Source organism: Neovison vison, chromosome 4 (genome assembly GCF_020171115.1).
Source record: "Neovison vison isolate M4711 chromosome 4, ASM_NN_V1, whole genome shotgun sequence".
NCBI classification, from domain to species: Eukaryota; Metazoa; Chordata; class Mammalia; order Carnivora; family Mustelidae; genus Neogale; species Neogale vison.
In genome coordinates, this window is record NC_058094.1 from 213,673,457 (window position 1) to 213,685,550 (window position 12,094).

The 12,094-nt window shown below is 49.7% G+C and overlaps 1 protein-coding gene across 4 annotated transcripts in view; it reads right to left on the minus strand.

Annotated features, from left to right (window-relative positions):
- Nucleotides 1–2,600: 2,600 nt before the first annotated feature.
- The window catches only part of LOC122905097 (solute carrier family 23 member 1-like), a 47,602-nt gene continuing 38,108 nt past the window's right edge, over nucleotides 2,601–12,094 (minus strand). For all 4 annotated transcript variants that reach the window (XM_044246629.1, XM_044246628.1, XM_044246627.1 and 1 more), the window contains exons 8-12: nucleotides 11,073–11,326; nucleotides 5,953–6,117; nucleotides 5,465–5,573; nucleotides 5,273–5,368; nucleotides 2,601–4,027 (exon numbers count right to left, since the gene is read on the minus strand). In XM_044246629.1, coding sequence (XP_044102564.1) covers nucleotides 3,771–4,027; nucleotides 5,273–5,368; nucleotides 5,465–5,573; nucleotides 5,953–6,117; nucleotides 11,073–11,326 — 881 coding nt within the window. In that variant the 3' untranslated portion in view covers nucleotides 2,601–3,770. The remainder of the gene's footprint in view (nucleotides 4,028–5,272; nucleotides 5,369–5,464; nucleotides 5,574–5,952; nucleotides 6,118–11,072; nucleotides 11,327–12,094) is intronic.

Consider the following 12,094-nt stretch of genomic DNA (forward strand, 5'->3'; position numbering starts at 1 on the left):
GGACCGGGTCCCACATTCATGGGATGGTTGACTGGGTTTCCGGACGCTTCCCAGGGCCCCAGGGGACCAACCTATGACAAACTATAGGGATCATTTTCTGCCAAGATGGGGAAAGACAGGAAGAGCTAAACTCAGGAACACCCTTTTAGGGGAAGAGGTGATGGGGGGTCAGAGAAGTCAGTGGAAGATAACTATAAAGGGAATTAAATAACATAGAGCTACTTCTTAAACAATTAGTTAGTAGTTAACCCATATATGTACTTTAAAACTTTAAAGTTACCAAAAGAAATACAAAGAAAACTCAGTTTCTCTCCGACCAGCATCCCTTCCTGACTCCCCATTCACTTCCCCAAAGGCGATCACCATTACCAGTTTCAGGACAACCACCCAGAGATAACCTACAGAGGTTTATATAATCCTTCAAATACAAATGAGAACCTACACTACACGTTATGTTGTACTAGCTTTTTTTTTTTTTTAAGGTTTGTTTGAGAGAAAGAACACAAGCAGGAGAGGGAAAAGAATCTCGGGCAAATCTCCCGCTGAGCACAGGTCCTGAAAAGGGGGGTGGGGGGGCCTCGATCACACGATCCTGAGATCGTGACCTGAGTCGAACCCAAGAGTCAGACACAAGTGACTGAGCCACCCAGATGCCCCGTTTTCTTTTTAAATAGTATATCCCCCAGAGAATGACCTCATTCCTGTTATTTCAAACAGCTGTGTGGCATCCCCTTGGTGGGTACCCTGGTGTAATTCGCTGTCCTCCACCAAGGGGCATTTGGGTAAAGCTTGGAGAGGTCTCCCCTCTGGCTTATGGGATCCTGGAAGTGTTTGGCATGGAAAAGAATCCAGTTCCGTTGTGTCCAGGAAAACCCTTTCTGAAGATCATAGAATGTGGCAGTTGCGTGAAACGGAAATGGGACATTACCCCCAACCCCGCCCCACCGCCCAGAGCCCTTACTTCCTGGCCGGAAGCTGGAGAAGGAGGTGCAGCCAGCGACGGGGTAGACTCTGCGGAAGATGCCGGGGCTGTCCCACATGCCTGGGGCCTGGATTCCTTAACTACACGCTGATCCTTTGCCACCCTACGTTTTGCAGGAACCAGACCAGCCCATTGACGATGAGCTGGTAATGCTGAGGTGCCTGGAGACCTTTGACGATGAAGATCTGTGACACGGAATGGCTGGGACAGAAAGGGGTGAAGGCGGTGGGCAGTTTCCAAGTACTAATGCCGGCAGCCAAGGCTGTACCCACCTCCCCCTTCCGGGATATTGCAGAATGTCCCAGAGCATTTTGTTGGTTTGAGGTTCTGATTATTATAAAGGCTTTAAAAGTAGTGGCTCTGTGTCAGTCTTTCGGAGTTGTTTGGCGTCAGGTCACCTGGCCCGCTGCGAGGTACACACCTGCTTTTCCTTTGCTCCCACTGAGGGGGACCTGGTGCAGCCTGGCCGAAGCCCAGTCCATGGGCCTTTCAAGAAAGGACAGGCAGGGTTTGTCCCCAGAGGTACCATGACACCAGGTACTTTTGGCAAAGGTTGGGTTTGGAGCATAGTTCTGGTGGGTTCTAGAGAGTTCTGGAGGCCCCTCGCTCATCATACATGCTGTGGCAGCCCAGGAAGGGTGCTGACCGTGCCTGTGCTATAGGAGCTATAGGACATCAGGGTAGAACGAGCTTCATCTGCCTCTTCTGGTACCCAAATGAAGCTCAAGCCCGCTCCTGCTGGGTTCTGAGTGCTTTCTGGCAAGGTTCCCAGGCGCGCACACTGCATGGGACAGTAGAGTCTATGTGTCAGCTTGACCAGGCCACCGTACCCACATACTTGGTCACACATGATTCTCGATGTTTCTAGGATGGTGTAGTAAGGTGAGATAAACATCTGAACTGGCAGACTTTGAGTAAATGTGGAGCCATTAGCCTCCCTGAAATGGGTCGACCTCATCCAATCAGCTGGAGGATCCAATCGAACCGAAGACTGGCCTCCCACGAGGGGGAGGGAAGCGCCTTCAGACACGAGCAGCAACTCCTGCTGATGATGGACATTCCAGCTTGCATTGTCAGGACAGCCCGTTCCTGAACACCTCTCTCTCCCTGTGTATGTGTGTACGCGCGTGCATGTCGTGTGTGGACGTGTGTGCATGCACACACACCCACGTCCCACATCCCCAAGGCTCTCTCTGGAGAACCCAGACTAACCCGCCGGCCGTGCAGAGAACGGCTTCCCTGGCTTTTTTCAAGTTTCCCGTCATCGTGAGAGGCTCCCGTGCCCTGAAGTTCTCTTGAATACTTCGGCTGTTCCATCTCCTCTGGAAGAACCCGGCATGTGGGTTATGCGTTAGGGCCTGAGCGCCGTCTGCCTGCCCTAAGCCCCGGATACGATACAGCCTGCCCTCTGTCCTGTTAGCAGCGCACCCCCAAGGACTCGCATGGCAGCTCTGCAAGGACCGCAGGCAGCACATCACTGTTGATGAACAACCCAAAGGAGGCGCGGGCAGGCCTTTATCCTCAGGGTTGCCCACGCGGGTGCTGGGAAGGAAGGGGAGAGGAGCACTCACACCTACCCCCATCCAGGCCCCCAAGGACAAGGTCAAGGACAATCCAATAAGGGGGAAAGGAGAAATCAGCCTTTACAGAGGTGCCTGCACAGAGTAGGTCCTCAAGGAACACGTGCCAGCTCCAAGTGGCCCCCACCCACTCCAGTGCAGCCCTCATTCCTGGAGCATTGTGTGGCAGTGGACCCTGGCCAGGGCAGACCTCAGGGGAATGCTGTGTCCTTTCTCCCCGTGGCCATGCGCTAGGAGTGTCCCTGCCTCCACTCTTCAGATCGAACAGCCCTCTGCTCCCCACCCGCAGGGATCACTGGCTGTGGTGCAGCCCAGGACGCATGTGTCGCTTTAACATCCCCTCCGATGGGCCTTGCCCTCCTGTCCTCCCCACCGAGGCCTCTTCCTACAAAGGTATCTTCCTGTGTCTTGACTGATGATATCGTCCCGTATGAGCCAGCACCTATCTGTCAGAGAAACAGACCCCAGAGGACAGGTAAGGGTACGGGGGTAGGTATCAGTTTAAATATTAATGGTGGAGACCGCAAATCTGAAATTTGCAGGGCAGACCAGACAGCTGGAAACTCAGGCAGGAGTTCATGCTGCACTCTTGAGGGAGGCCATTTGGGGGAGTGGGTTCTGATTCCTTGGCAGCCTGCAAGAGCAGGGCAAAGCCTAAGCCAGAGTCCGGGCACTCGATTCCAAGAACGTGCACGCTAAGAACCTTCCATCACAAACAGCTTGAGCCGGGGGCGGCCTGGAGCACCAGAAGATCAGAGCAGGCGCTGGGGGAACAGGGGGTCCTCCTCATCTCTCCTGAGGCGCCAGACTCCAGGGGCAGGTGCCAGGGAGGGGGAGGACAAGAGGGGCTCGAAGACAACTGTTCCTGGTGCCTTCCAGCAAACAGCCCCACCTCCGTCCCCTCTGCCACCCCCCGCCTCTTTGTCCCAAGGCATCAAAGTATGACCGAGAACGTGTGGGCCCAGCGCATCTGGGCGAACCCTGGGTCACACGGGCTGACGCTGGAGGTGGGGGCCTGGTTTTCGCTGGAGCACGTGGAAGGCTGCAGCGTCCAAATATATCAAAGCAGCACCCTCCTCATGGCCTTAATCAGTACTCATCTGGTTGCCCTGCATGCAGGGTGCCCACCCTCCTCGCCATGCGGATGAGCTCTTGAGGTCGGGGAGGGGGGTGAAGAGCGCGTTGGGGCGGGCGTGAGGACATTCTTGTCACAGCTTGGTTTCAGAGGCGCCCTTCCCGCACGCTCCAGAGGGGTCCTGGAAGAGGCGGGCCAGCAGGTTCCGGCCCCGCTCCCGGCTCCCGGCTTCCAGCCTGGGCCAGAAGGGGAGGTACTGGGTGCAGGAGGACGTGCAGACCTTGGTGCCGATCCCGCAGGGCAGGCGGTACACCTCCAAGGCCTTTGCAGTCTCCTCGGAGTCCTCCTGGATTTGATTCCACACCAGGAGGCCTCTCTCCTCCAGGCTTCCTAATGGGAGACAGCGGAGCAGTCAGCCCCGGGCACTGACCCAGCACCACCGGGCCGGGGAGGCCTCTGGCGCCCCCTGCAGGCACTCGTGGGGTCTCTGCTCTGCGCCCTCCCCGAGCCAACAGCACCTTCTCTTCCTGCTCCATCCAGAGTCCCATCGCAGGGGCATTCCCTGAGCTCCCACTGCGGGAGGGAACAATCTTCTTTAAGCACCATCCTTGCCCCACCTTCAAAGGGCGGGTCTTTCCACGCTTTGTTTCTAGAATGCAGGTGCACTTTACACGTGGAGAGAACAAATGTGGAAAAGAGAGCACCACGAAGAGGGTTGGGAGGTTCTAGAAGAGAGCACTGAAAGCCATCCACGAGGGCGGCCTGCACTCCTCACTGCGACGTCCTCAGCACCCGGACCCTCGGACTGCTCCTCGCCTCACGTATTACCCTCTATTCTCATTGTCTGTTCTCTTGTCTTCCTTCCTCTCTCTAGCCCGTGGGTTTCTGGAAGGTGGGAGGCACGTCTTTCTGCTCTTTGTACTCTCAGGACACAGCCTGGAACACAGTAGTGTTCAGTGGGCTTTTTAGAAGGAAAGGAAGAGAGAGAGGAAGGGAGGAAAAGAATGCATGTGTTCTCTCCCTCACCAACTAGACTTTGGGCTCTTAGCTATTTTTCTTTCTGCTTCTGGTGTGTTTCTCACCTTAGGGCTTTGAATTGTGGTTCCCCACCCCCAAATCATAAGTTGAAGCCTTAACCCCACTGTCTCAGAACATGAATATATTTGGAGACAGGACCTTTAAAGAGGTGATTCCGTTAAAGATGAGGCCTTTGGGGTGGACCCTAATCTAATATGACTGTTGTCCTTATAGAAAGAGCTCCGACACACAGAGAGACACCAGGGAGGCACCCGCCAGAGGAAAGGCCATGTGAGGTCACAGCAAGAAGGTGGCCATCTGTGAGCCAAGGAGAGAGGCTTTGGGGGAAACCAACTCTGCCAGCACCTTGATCTCTGTCTTTTAGCTTCCAGACTATGAGGAAATCCACTTTGGCTGTTTACACCAGTCTGGGGTGCTTTGTTACGGCAGCCCTAGAAAGCTAATACGGACCTATACCTCCCACCCAGACCCAGGGCCTGCTCAGGATATGCTATGTTCAGCCTGACATGGTACTAAGGGTCCAAGAAGCCATGAGGGCCGGCCTGATGCTTCCGGTCTATCCACACCACCAGCCTACAGAGCAAAGGCGAGCCCTACCGGGGATGGTGTTGTCCAGGAAAAAGCCCAGAAATCCACCAACAAACATGCCCGTGGTCAGCAGCACCTGGATGACCTGGTCCAGTTGGAGAATCCCTGGAGTGAAGACAAAAGAAACAGGGATTTCCAGGGACCAAGGTCCCCACTGGCCTTGCCCCTGGGGCGGTCACAGTTCAGAACACAGAGGCTCACCTGTCTGGAGCTTCTCAGCGTTGTTGTTCACCCAGCTGGGAATGGCGAGCCCACAGTAGATGGAGAAGCCAAAGATAAAGAGGTTCCTGGATGAGTTCATGTCCACATACTGCAGGAGAGAGGCCCCACGGCAGCCCGAGCCATCAGCACGTGTACTGCCCAGCACTCTTAACTCTCCGCACCAGGGTACCCTCCCCACCCGCTGCCATCAGAGGTGGGGCAGCGAGGCCGGATGCAGCACCACACCCAGGGGGCAGACCAGGCATGATTCCCACGTGTCCCTGGGAGCCGAGTGGTCCAGACGACCCAATGCAAACCGAGGCAGTTTCTGTTTTTCAGAAGCCTGGATGCTTCTGGCTGTTTCTTTCTTCTATTTGGAAACCACTGTAGTGTCTGGGACCAAGGATTCCTTTTCCTCCTCCCCAGCCCCAGCCCTGCTCCCTTTCAAGAGATGCACCAGCTGCTCTTCTCAGACCGCCGAGCCTCACCTGAAGATTGGAGATCCCCACGGCGGTGATGACCCCGAACATCACCAGGAACATGCCTCCGATCACTGGGGTCGGGATGGTGGCAAAGGCAGCCCCTATCTTCCCGAATACGCCCATCACCAGCAGCAAGCAGCCGGCAGCGACCATCACCATTCTGCTCCCCACCTGCAGGGCTCAGGACGACAAGATGGGAGCTCAGTACCAACCGGGCCGCGACCCTGCTCTGCAAACAATACTCTAGGTGACATGACCCCAAAATGCCACCCCCCCCCGGCCCCACACGGGCTTGGAAAGGATGAGGGTGTGACCTCGTGTCCCAGCATCTGGCCTCATCTCTTCACTCACTGCTCTCTCCCTGCTTTGAAGTCCTGACTCAAATGCTCCTTCCCCAGGAAGCCTTTCCAGTGAGGCAAAAGGCCTCTCTTGGAGGCAGTGGCGCAGGACTTAAGAATGGGCATTTGGGTCAAAACCACAATGAGATACCACCTCACACCAGTCAGAATGGCTAAAATTCACAAGTCAGGAAATGATAGATGCTGGCGAGGATGTGGAGAAAGGGGAACCCTTCTGCACTGTTGGTGGGAATGCAAGTTGGTGCAACCACTCTGGAAAACAGCTTGGAGGTTCCTCAAAAGATGAAAATAGAGCTGCCCTATGACACAGCAATTGCACTACTGGGTATTTGCCCTAAAGATATAAATGTAGTGATCCGAAGGGATACACGTACCCGAATGTTTATGGCAGCAATGTCCACAATAGCCAAACTATGGAAAGAACCTTGATGTCTATCAACAGATAAATGGATCAAGAAGATGTGGCATATACACAAGGGAATACTATGCAGCCATCAAAAGAAATGAAATCTTGCCATTTGTGATGACATAGATGGAACTAGAGGGTATTATGCTTATCAAAATAAGTCAATCAGAGAAAGACAATTATCATATGATCTCCCTGAAATGAGGAAGTTGAGAGGCGACATAGGGGGCTTGGGGGTAGGAAAAGAATAAATGAAACAAGATGGGATCGGGAGGGAGACAAACCATAAGAGACTCTTAATCTCACAAAACAAACTTAGCGTTGCCGGGGGTAAAGGGGTAGGGAGAGGGTCGTGGAGTTATGGACATTGGGGAAGGTAAAAAAAAAAAAAAAAAAGAATGGGCATTTGGGGACACCTGGGTGGCTCAGTGGTTTAAACATCTGCCTTCGGCTCAGGTCATGATCTCAGGGTCCTGGTATCGAGCCCCGTGTTGGCCTCCTTGTTCAGAGAGGGAGTCTGCTTCTCCCTCTCCTTCTATGTGTGCATGTTCTCTCTCTCTAGCCCTCTCTCTCAAATAAATAAAATCTTTTTTAAAAATTAGGAAAGCAAATTCAACAACATATTAGAAGGACCATACACTATGATCAAGTGGGATTTAGCCTTGGGATGCAAGGATGTTTCAACATGCATATACAATAAATGTGATACACCACATAAGCAAAATGAAAGATAAAAACTGTACAATCATCTCATAGAAGCAGATAAAGATTAAATAAATCTTTTTGTGACAAAAACTCTCAACAAATTGGGTATAGAAGGAACGTACCTCAATACATAAATGACAGCAGAGATGATATGATCTGATATAGAGAAAATCCTAGACTCAACCAAGAAACCATAAGGCCCAGTAATGAACCAGTAAAGTCACAGAATGCAAAAATCAACATACCAGTTGCATTTCTATAAACTAACAACAAAATATCTGAAAATTAAAATAATCTGGTCACAATAGCATCAAAAACAATCAAATACTTAAGAATGAATTTAACCAAGGAAATGACAGATCTGTGTGCTAAAAACTGTAAGACACTGATGAAAGAAATCAAAGAAGACACAAACAAATGGAAAGATACCATGGGTTCATGGATAAGATTTAAAGTCAAAATGTTCATACTACCTAAAGCTGTTTTTAGATTCAATGCAGTCCCTAACACGAACCCAATTGCATTTTTCAGAGAGATAGGGAAAAAAATCCTAAAATTTGTCTGTAAATACTAAAGACCCTGAATAGCTAAAGCAATCCTGAGAAAGAAGAATAAAGCTGGAGGCATCACATTGCCTGACTTCAAATGATACTACCAATCTGTAGTAATTAAAATGGTATGGTCCTGACAAAATAGACATGTAGACCAACAGAACTGAATTCAGAGCCCCAAAGTAAAACCATGCATATATGGTCAGCTAATATTTGGCAAGAAAGTCAAGCATATTCAGTGGGGGAGAGGATAGTCTCATCAATAAATGGGGTTGGGAAACCCAGAGAACCACATACAGAAGGATGAAATTAGACCTCTACCTTGCACCACTCAAAAAATTTAACTCAACATGTATTAAAGACTTAAATGTGAGATCTGAAACTATGAAAATCCTAGAAGAGGATATAGGGGGAAATCCCCTTGAAATTGGTATTGGCATTTTGGGGGGTTTGACACCAAAAGTATAAGCAACAAAAGCAAATGTAAACAAATGGGACTCCATCAAACTAAAAAGCTTCTGCTCAGCAATGGCAACATCTGACAAAATAGAAAGGCATCCTGCAGGATGGGATAAAATATTTGTAAACCAGCAACCTGGTCAGGGATTAATATCCAAAATGTATAAAGAATTTGTATGCCTCAATAATACAACAGTAATGATTTTTAAAATAGACAGAGACACTGAATAGACATTTCTCCCAAGAAGACTCCCAATTGGCCAACAGATCCATGAAAAGATGCTCAACATCCCTCATCATCAGGGAAATGCAAATCAAAACCACAATAAAATATCACCTCACATCTGTTAAATTCAGTTATCATAAAAAAAGATTAATAACAAGTGTTGGTAGAGATGTGCAGAAAAGGGAACCTTTGTGTGCTATTGATGGGAACGTAAGTTGGCAAAGTCACAATGGAAAACAGCATGGCTTTTCCTCAAAAAATTAAAAATAGAATCACCAGGTGACCCAGCAATTCCTCTTGTGAGTCTTTATGTCAAGAAACCAAAACATTAACTTGAAAAGATATCTACAGCCCATGTTCATTGCAGCATGATTGACAAGAGCCAAGGTATGGAAACAACCTAAATGATGGATGAGTGGAGAAAGAAATGCGGCATATATGTGGAACATTAATCAGCCGTAAACACTGAGATCTTTCCATCTGCAACAACACGGACAGACCTTGAAGGCATTATGCTAGGTGAAATATGTCAAAGAAAGACAAATATCTTATGATACCATTCCTATGTGGAATCTAAAAAAGCTAAAATCAGAGTGCCTAGATGGCTCAGTTGGGTAAGGGTTCAACTCTTGATTTCAGCTCAGGTCATGATCTCAGGGTTTGAGATCGAATCCCTCCCACCCCCTGCCTTGGGCTCCATGCTGGGCATGGAGTCTCCTTAAGATTCTCTCTCAAGAATAAATGAAACAAGATGGGATCGGGAAGGAGACAAACCATAAGTGACTCTTAATCTCACAAAACAAACTGAGGGTTGTTGGGGGGAGGGGGGTTGAGGGAAGGGGAGTGGGTTATGGACATTGGGGAGGGTATGTGCTACGGTGAGTGCTGTGAAGTGTGTAAACCTGGTGATTCACATACCTGTACCCCCGGGGATAAAAATATATGTTTATAAAAAATAAAAAATTATTAAAAAAAAGATTCTCTCTTTCATTAATTAATTAATTAACTAATTAATTGATGGATGAATAAATGAACAAATGAACGGATGAATAAAATAAGTAAAAAAATAATAAGCGGGATGCCTGGGTGGCTCAGTGGGTTAAAGCCTCCGCCTTCAGCTCAGGTCATGATCTCAGGGTCCTGGGATTGAGCCACGTATCAGGCTCTCTGCTCAGCGGGAAGCCTGCTTCCTCCTCTCTCTCTGCCTGCCTCTCTGCCTACTTGTGATCTCTCTCTCTCTCTCTGTCAAATAAATAAATAAAATATTTAATAAATAAATAAATAAGCTAAATTCACAGAAATAGAGTAGAATGGTGGTTACCAGGGTGCTCGGGTACAGAAAATGGGGCGATGTTCGTCAAAGAGTACAACCTTTCAGTTAAAAGATGAGTAAGTTCTGGGGATCTACATGTACAATATTGTGATTACAGTTAACCAGGCCTCCCAATCACACATTTAAAAGTTGCTAAGAGGACAGATCTTAAGTGTTCTCACCACAAAAAAAGAAATTATAATTATGTAACACGATGGGAGTGTTAGCTCATGGTCATCCCGTGGCAAATCAGGAGTGTATCAAATAAACACATTTACAGCTTAAACTTAAGCAATATTATAGTATAGTGAAGTATACCTCAGTAAAGCTGCGGGGGAGGTGGTGGGAAGGAAAATCCGTGTGTCTGGAGTGCGGGGGGACAGAGAGAGACACGATGAAGCCCAAGGCTAGGCTCTACCATCAAGGGCAGTGAGGGCCACAGAGAGGAGCCAGAATGAAATCCAAACAAGGCATCAACGAAATGCGGTGTCAGTCTGTCCACGGACATGTCCCAGACATGCTGCTAAGTGAGATAAGCCAGTCATAAAAAGACAAGTCCTGTAGGCTTACACTGTTAGGAAGTCCCTGGAGTCATCGAAATCATAGAAACAGCAACTAGAATGCTGGTTGACAGGTGCTGGGGAGAAAGGGGAATAAGGGCTTGTTTGGTGGCTGCGGATCTCAGTTTTTATGTTGTGTGTCTTTAACCACAATGAAAAGTATTTTTTTAAGTATCTTTCCACAGACACTCTAGTGGCAACTGCTGTGGTAAGAAAGTAGCAGATCCTGCCTTTGCTTATTTTTCTTTCCCATCTAAGAGCTTATTTATTTAAATGTCCTCCTGACAAGACAGGGGGTAAGGATTTACCACGTCAAAATAAATTCTTTGGTTGTGTTTGTAATCCTCATAAAGGAACAAGATAAAAGGCTTGCCTCAAAGCAAACGGAAACTCAGCCCTGCCAATATTTTTATTTTAGGCCCTGAGCCCCGTGTTGGACGTCTGAGCTCCAGATCAATCAAATAAGCAATGTGAGTTGGTTGAAAAGAGACTCACAGGGGCATGATGGATGCAGGTACCCGGCCTGAAGCCGCTGTCGGCGGACTTACCCTGGTGATGCCCAGCGCCCCGACGTTCTCGCTGTAGGAGGTGGTGCCATTCCCTGTCCCCCAGGCCCCCGCCAGCAGACATCCGAGACCCTCGATGCCGATGCCGCGGTTGACAGCGTGCCTCGGAGGCGGGGGGGCCCCCACCAGCCGGGCACAGGCATAATAATCACCTACGGACTCCACCATCGAGGAGATTACCCCTGCAATGATCCCAAAGACCCCGGCCAGGCTGATGGTGGGGAGACCCCACTGTCCTGCAGAAGCGATGCAGAGGGAATGTTAATCCAGAAGACCATGCGTTGCTGCGCCCAAAATAACTTCTGTGCCAGAAGGGGTCTTTGGGAAGCTTGCAAGACCCGGCAGTGTATCTCCCAACCCTACAATTGTCCAGAGGCTTTGGCATGGACTCCTGCCCTACCCACTCCTCCCTGAGGGCAAGCACACACCCAGACCTTGAGGGCACTGTGCACCAAAACAGCCAGCAGCGGGGTCCCTTCCTGGGCAGATCTTGAAGCATTTGGAAGCAGAGATTCTTATTCAGGGAGGCAGGAGCTCCACAGTCCATGGGGCCCGGCCAGCCCACCCTGGAACCTGGTTATTAATACACCTGAGCCAAAAGTGCTGGGAAAGGCAACCAGAAGTGGGCTAAGGGATGGTCTTGACCTCATCTTCCCAGAAATGTTCTAATTCAGGCTAAGGCTCCCTTGGGTAGAATCCAACTAATCCAGGAAGACTCCCAAAGTTCCGGCTAGAAGGTCGAGACCTCTCCGATCTGCCTGCTCTCAGGCCATGAGTTCTGAGTAACATGGAGAAGGGAAGGAGAGGAAGGTCCCAGAATGGGAGCCTTTGGTCTAACATCCCCAGAAGATTCTTAGGACAACCCAAGGGTCTCCTTCTTCTCTTAGGGGTCTCATACGGACCCCCTAGGGCCTGCTCCTCCTTGTCAGATCTTTTGGAGGAGATCCATCCCCTGCCTCTAGTCAACTCTCCATTCAGTGCGCTTGACCCCATGGACAGTACTG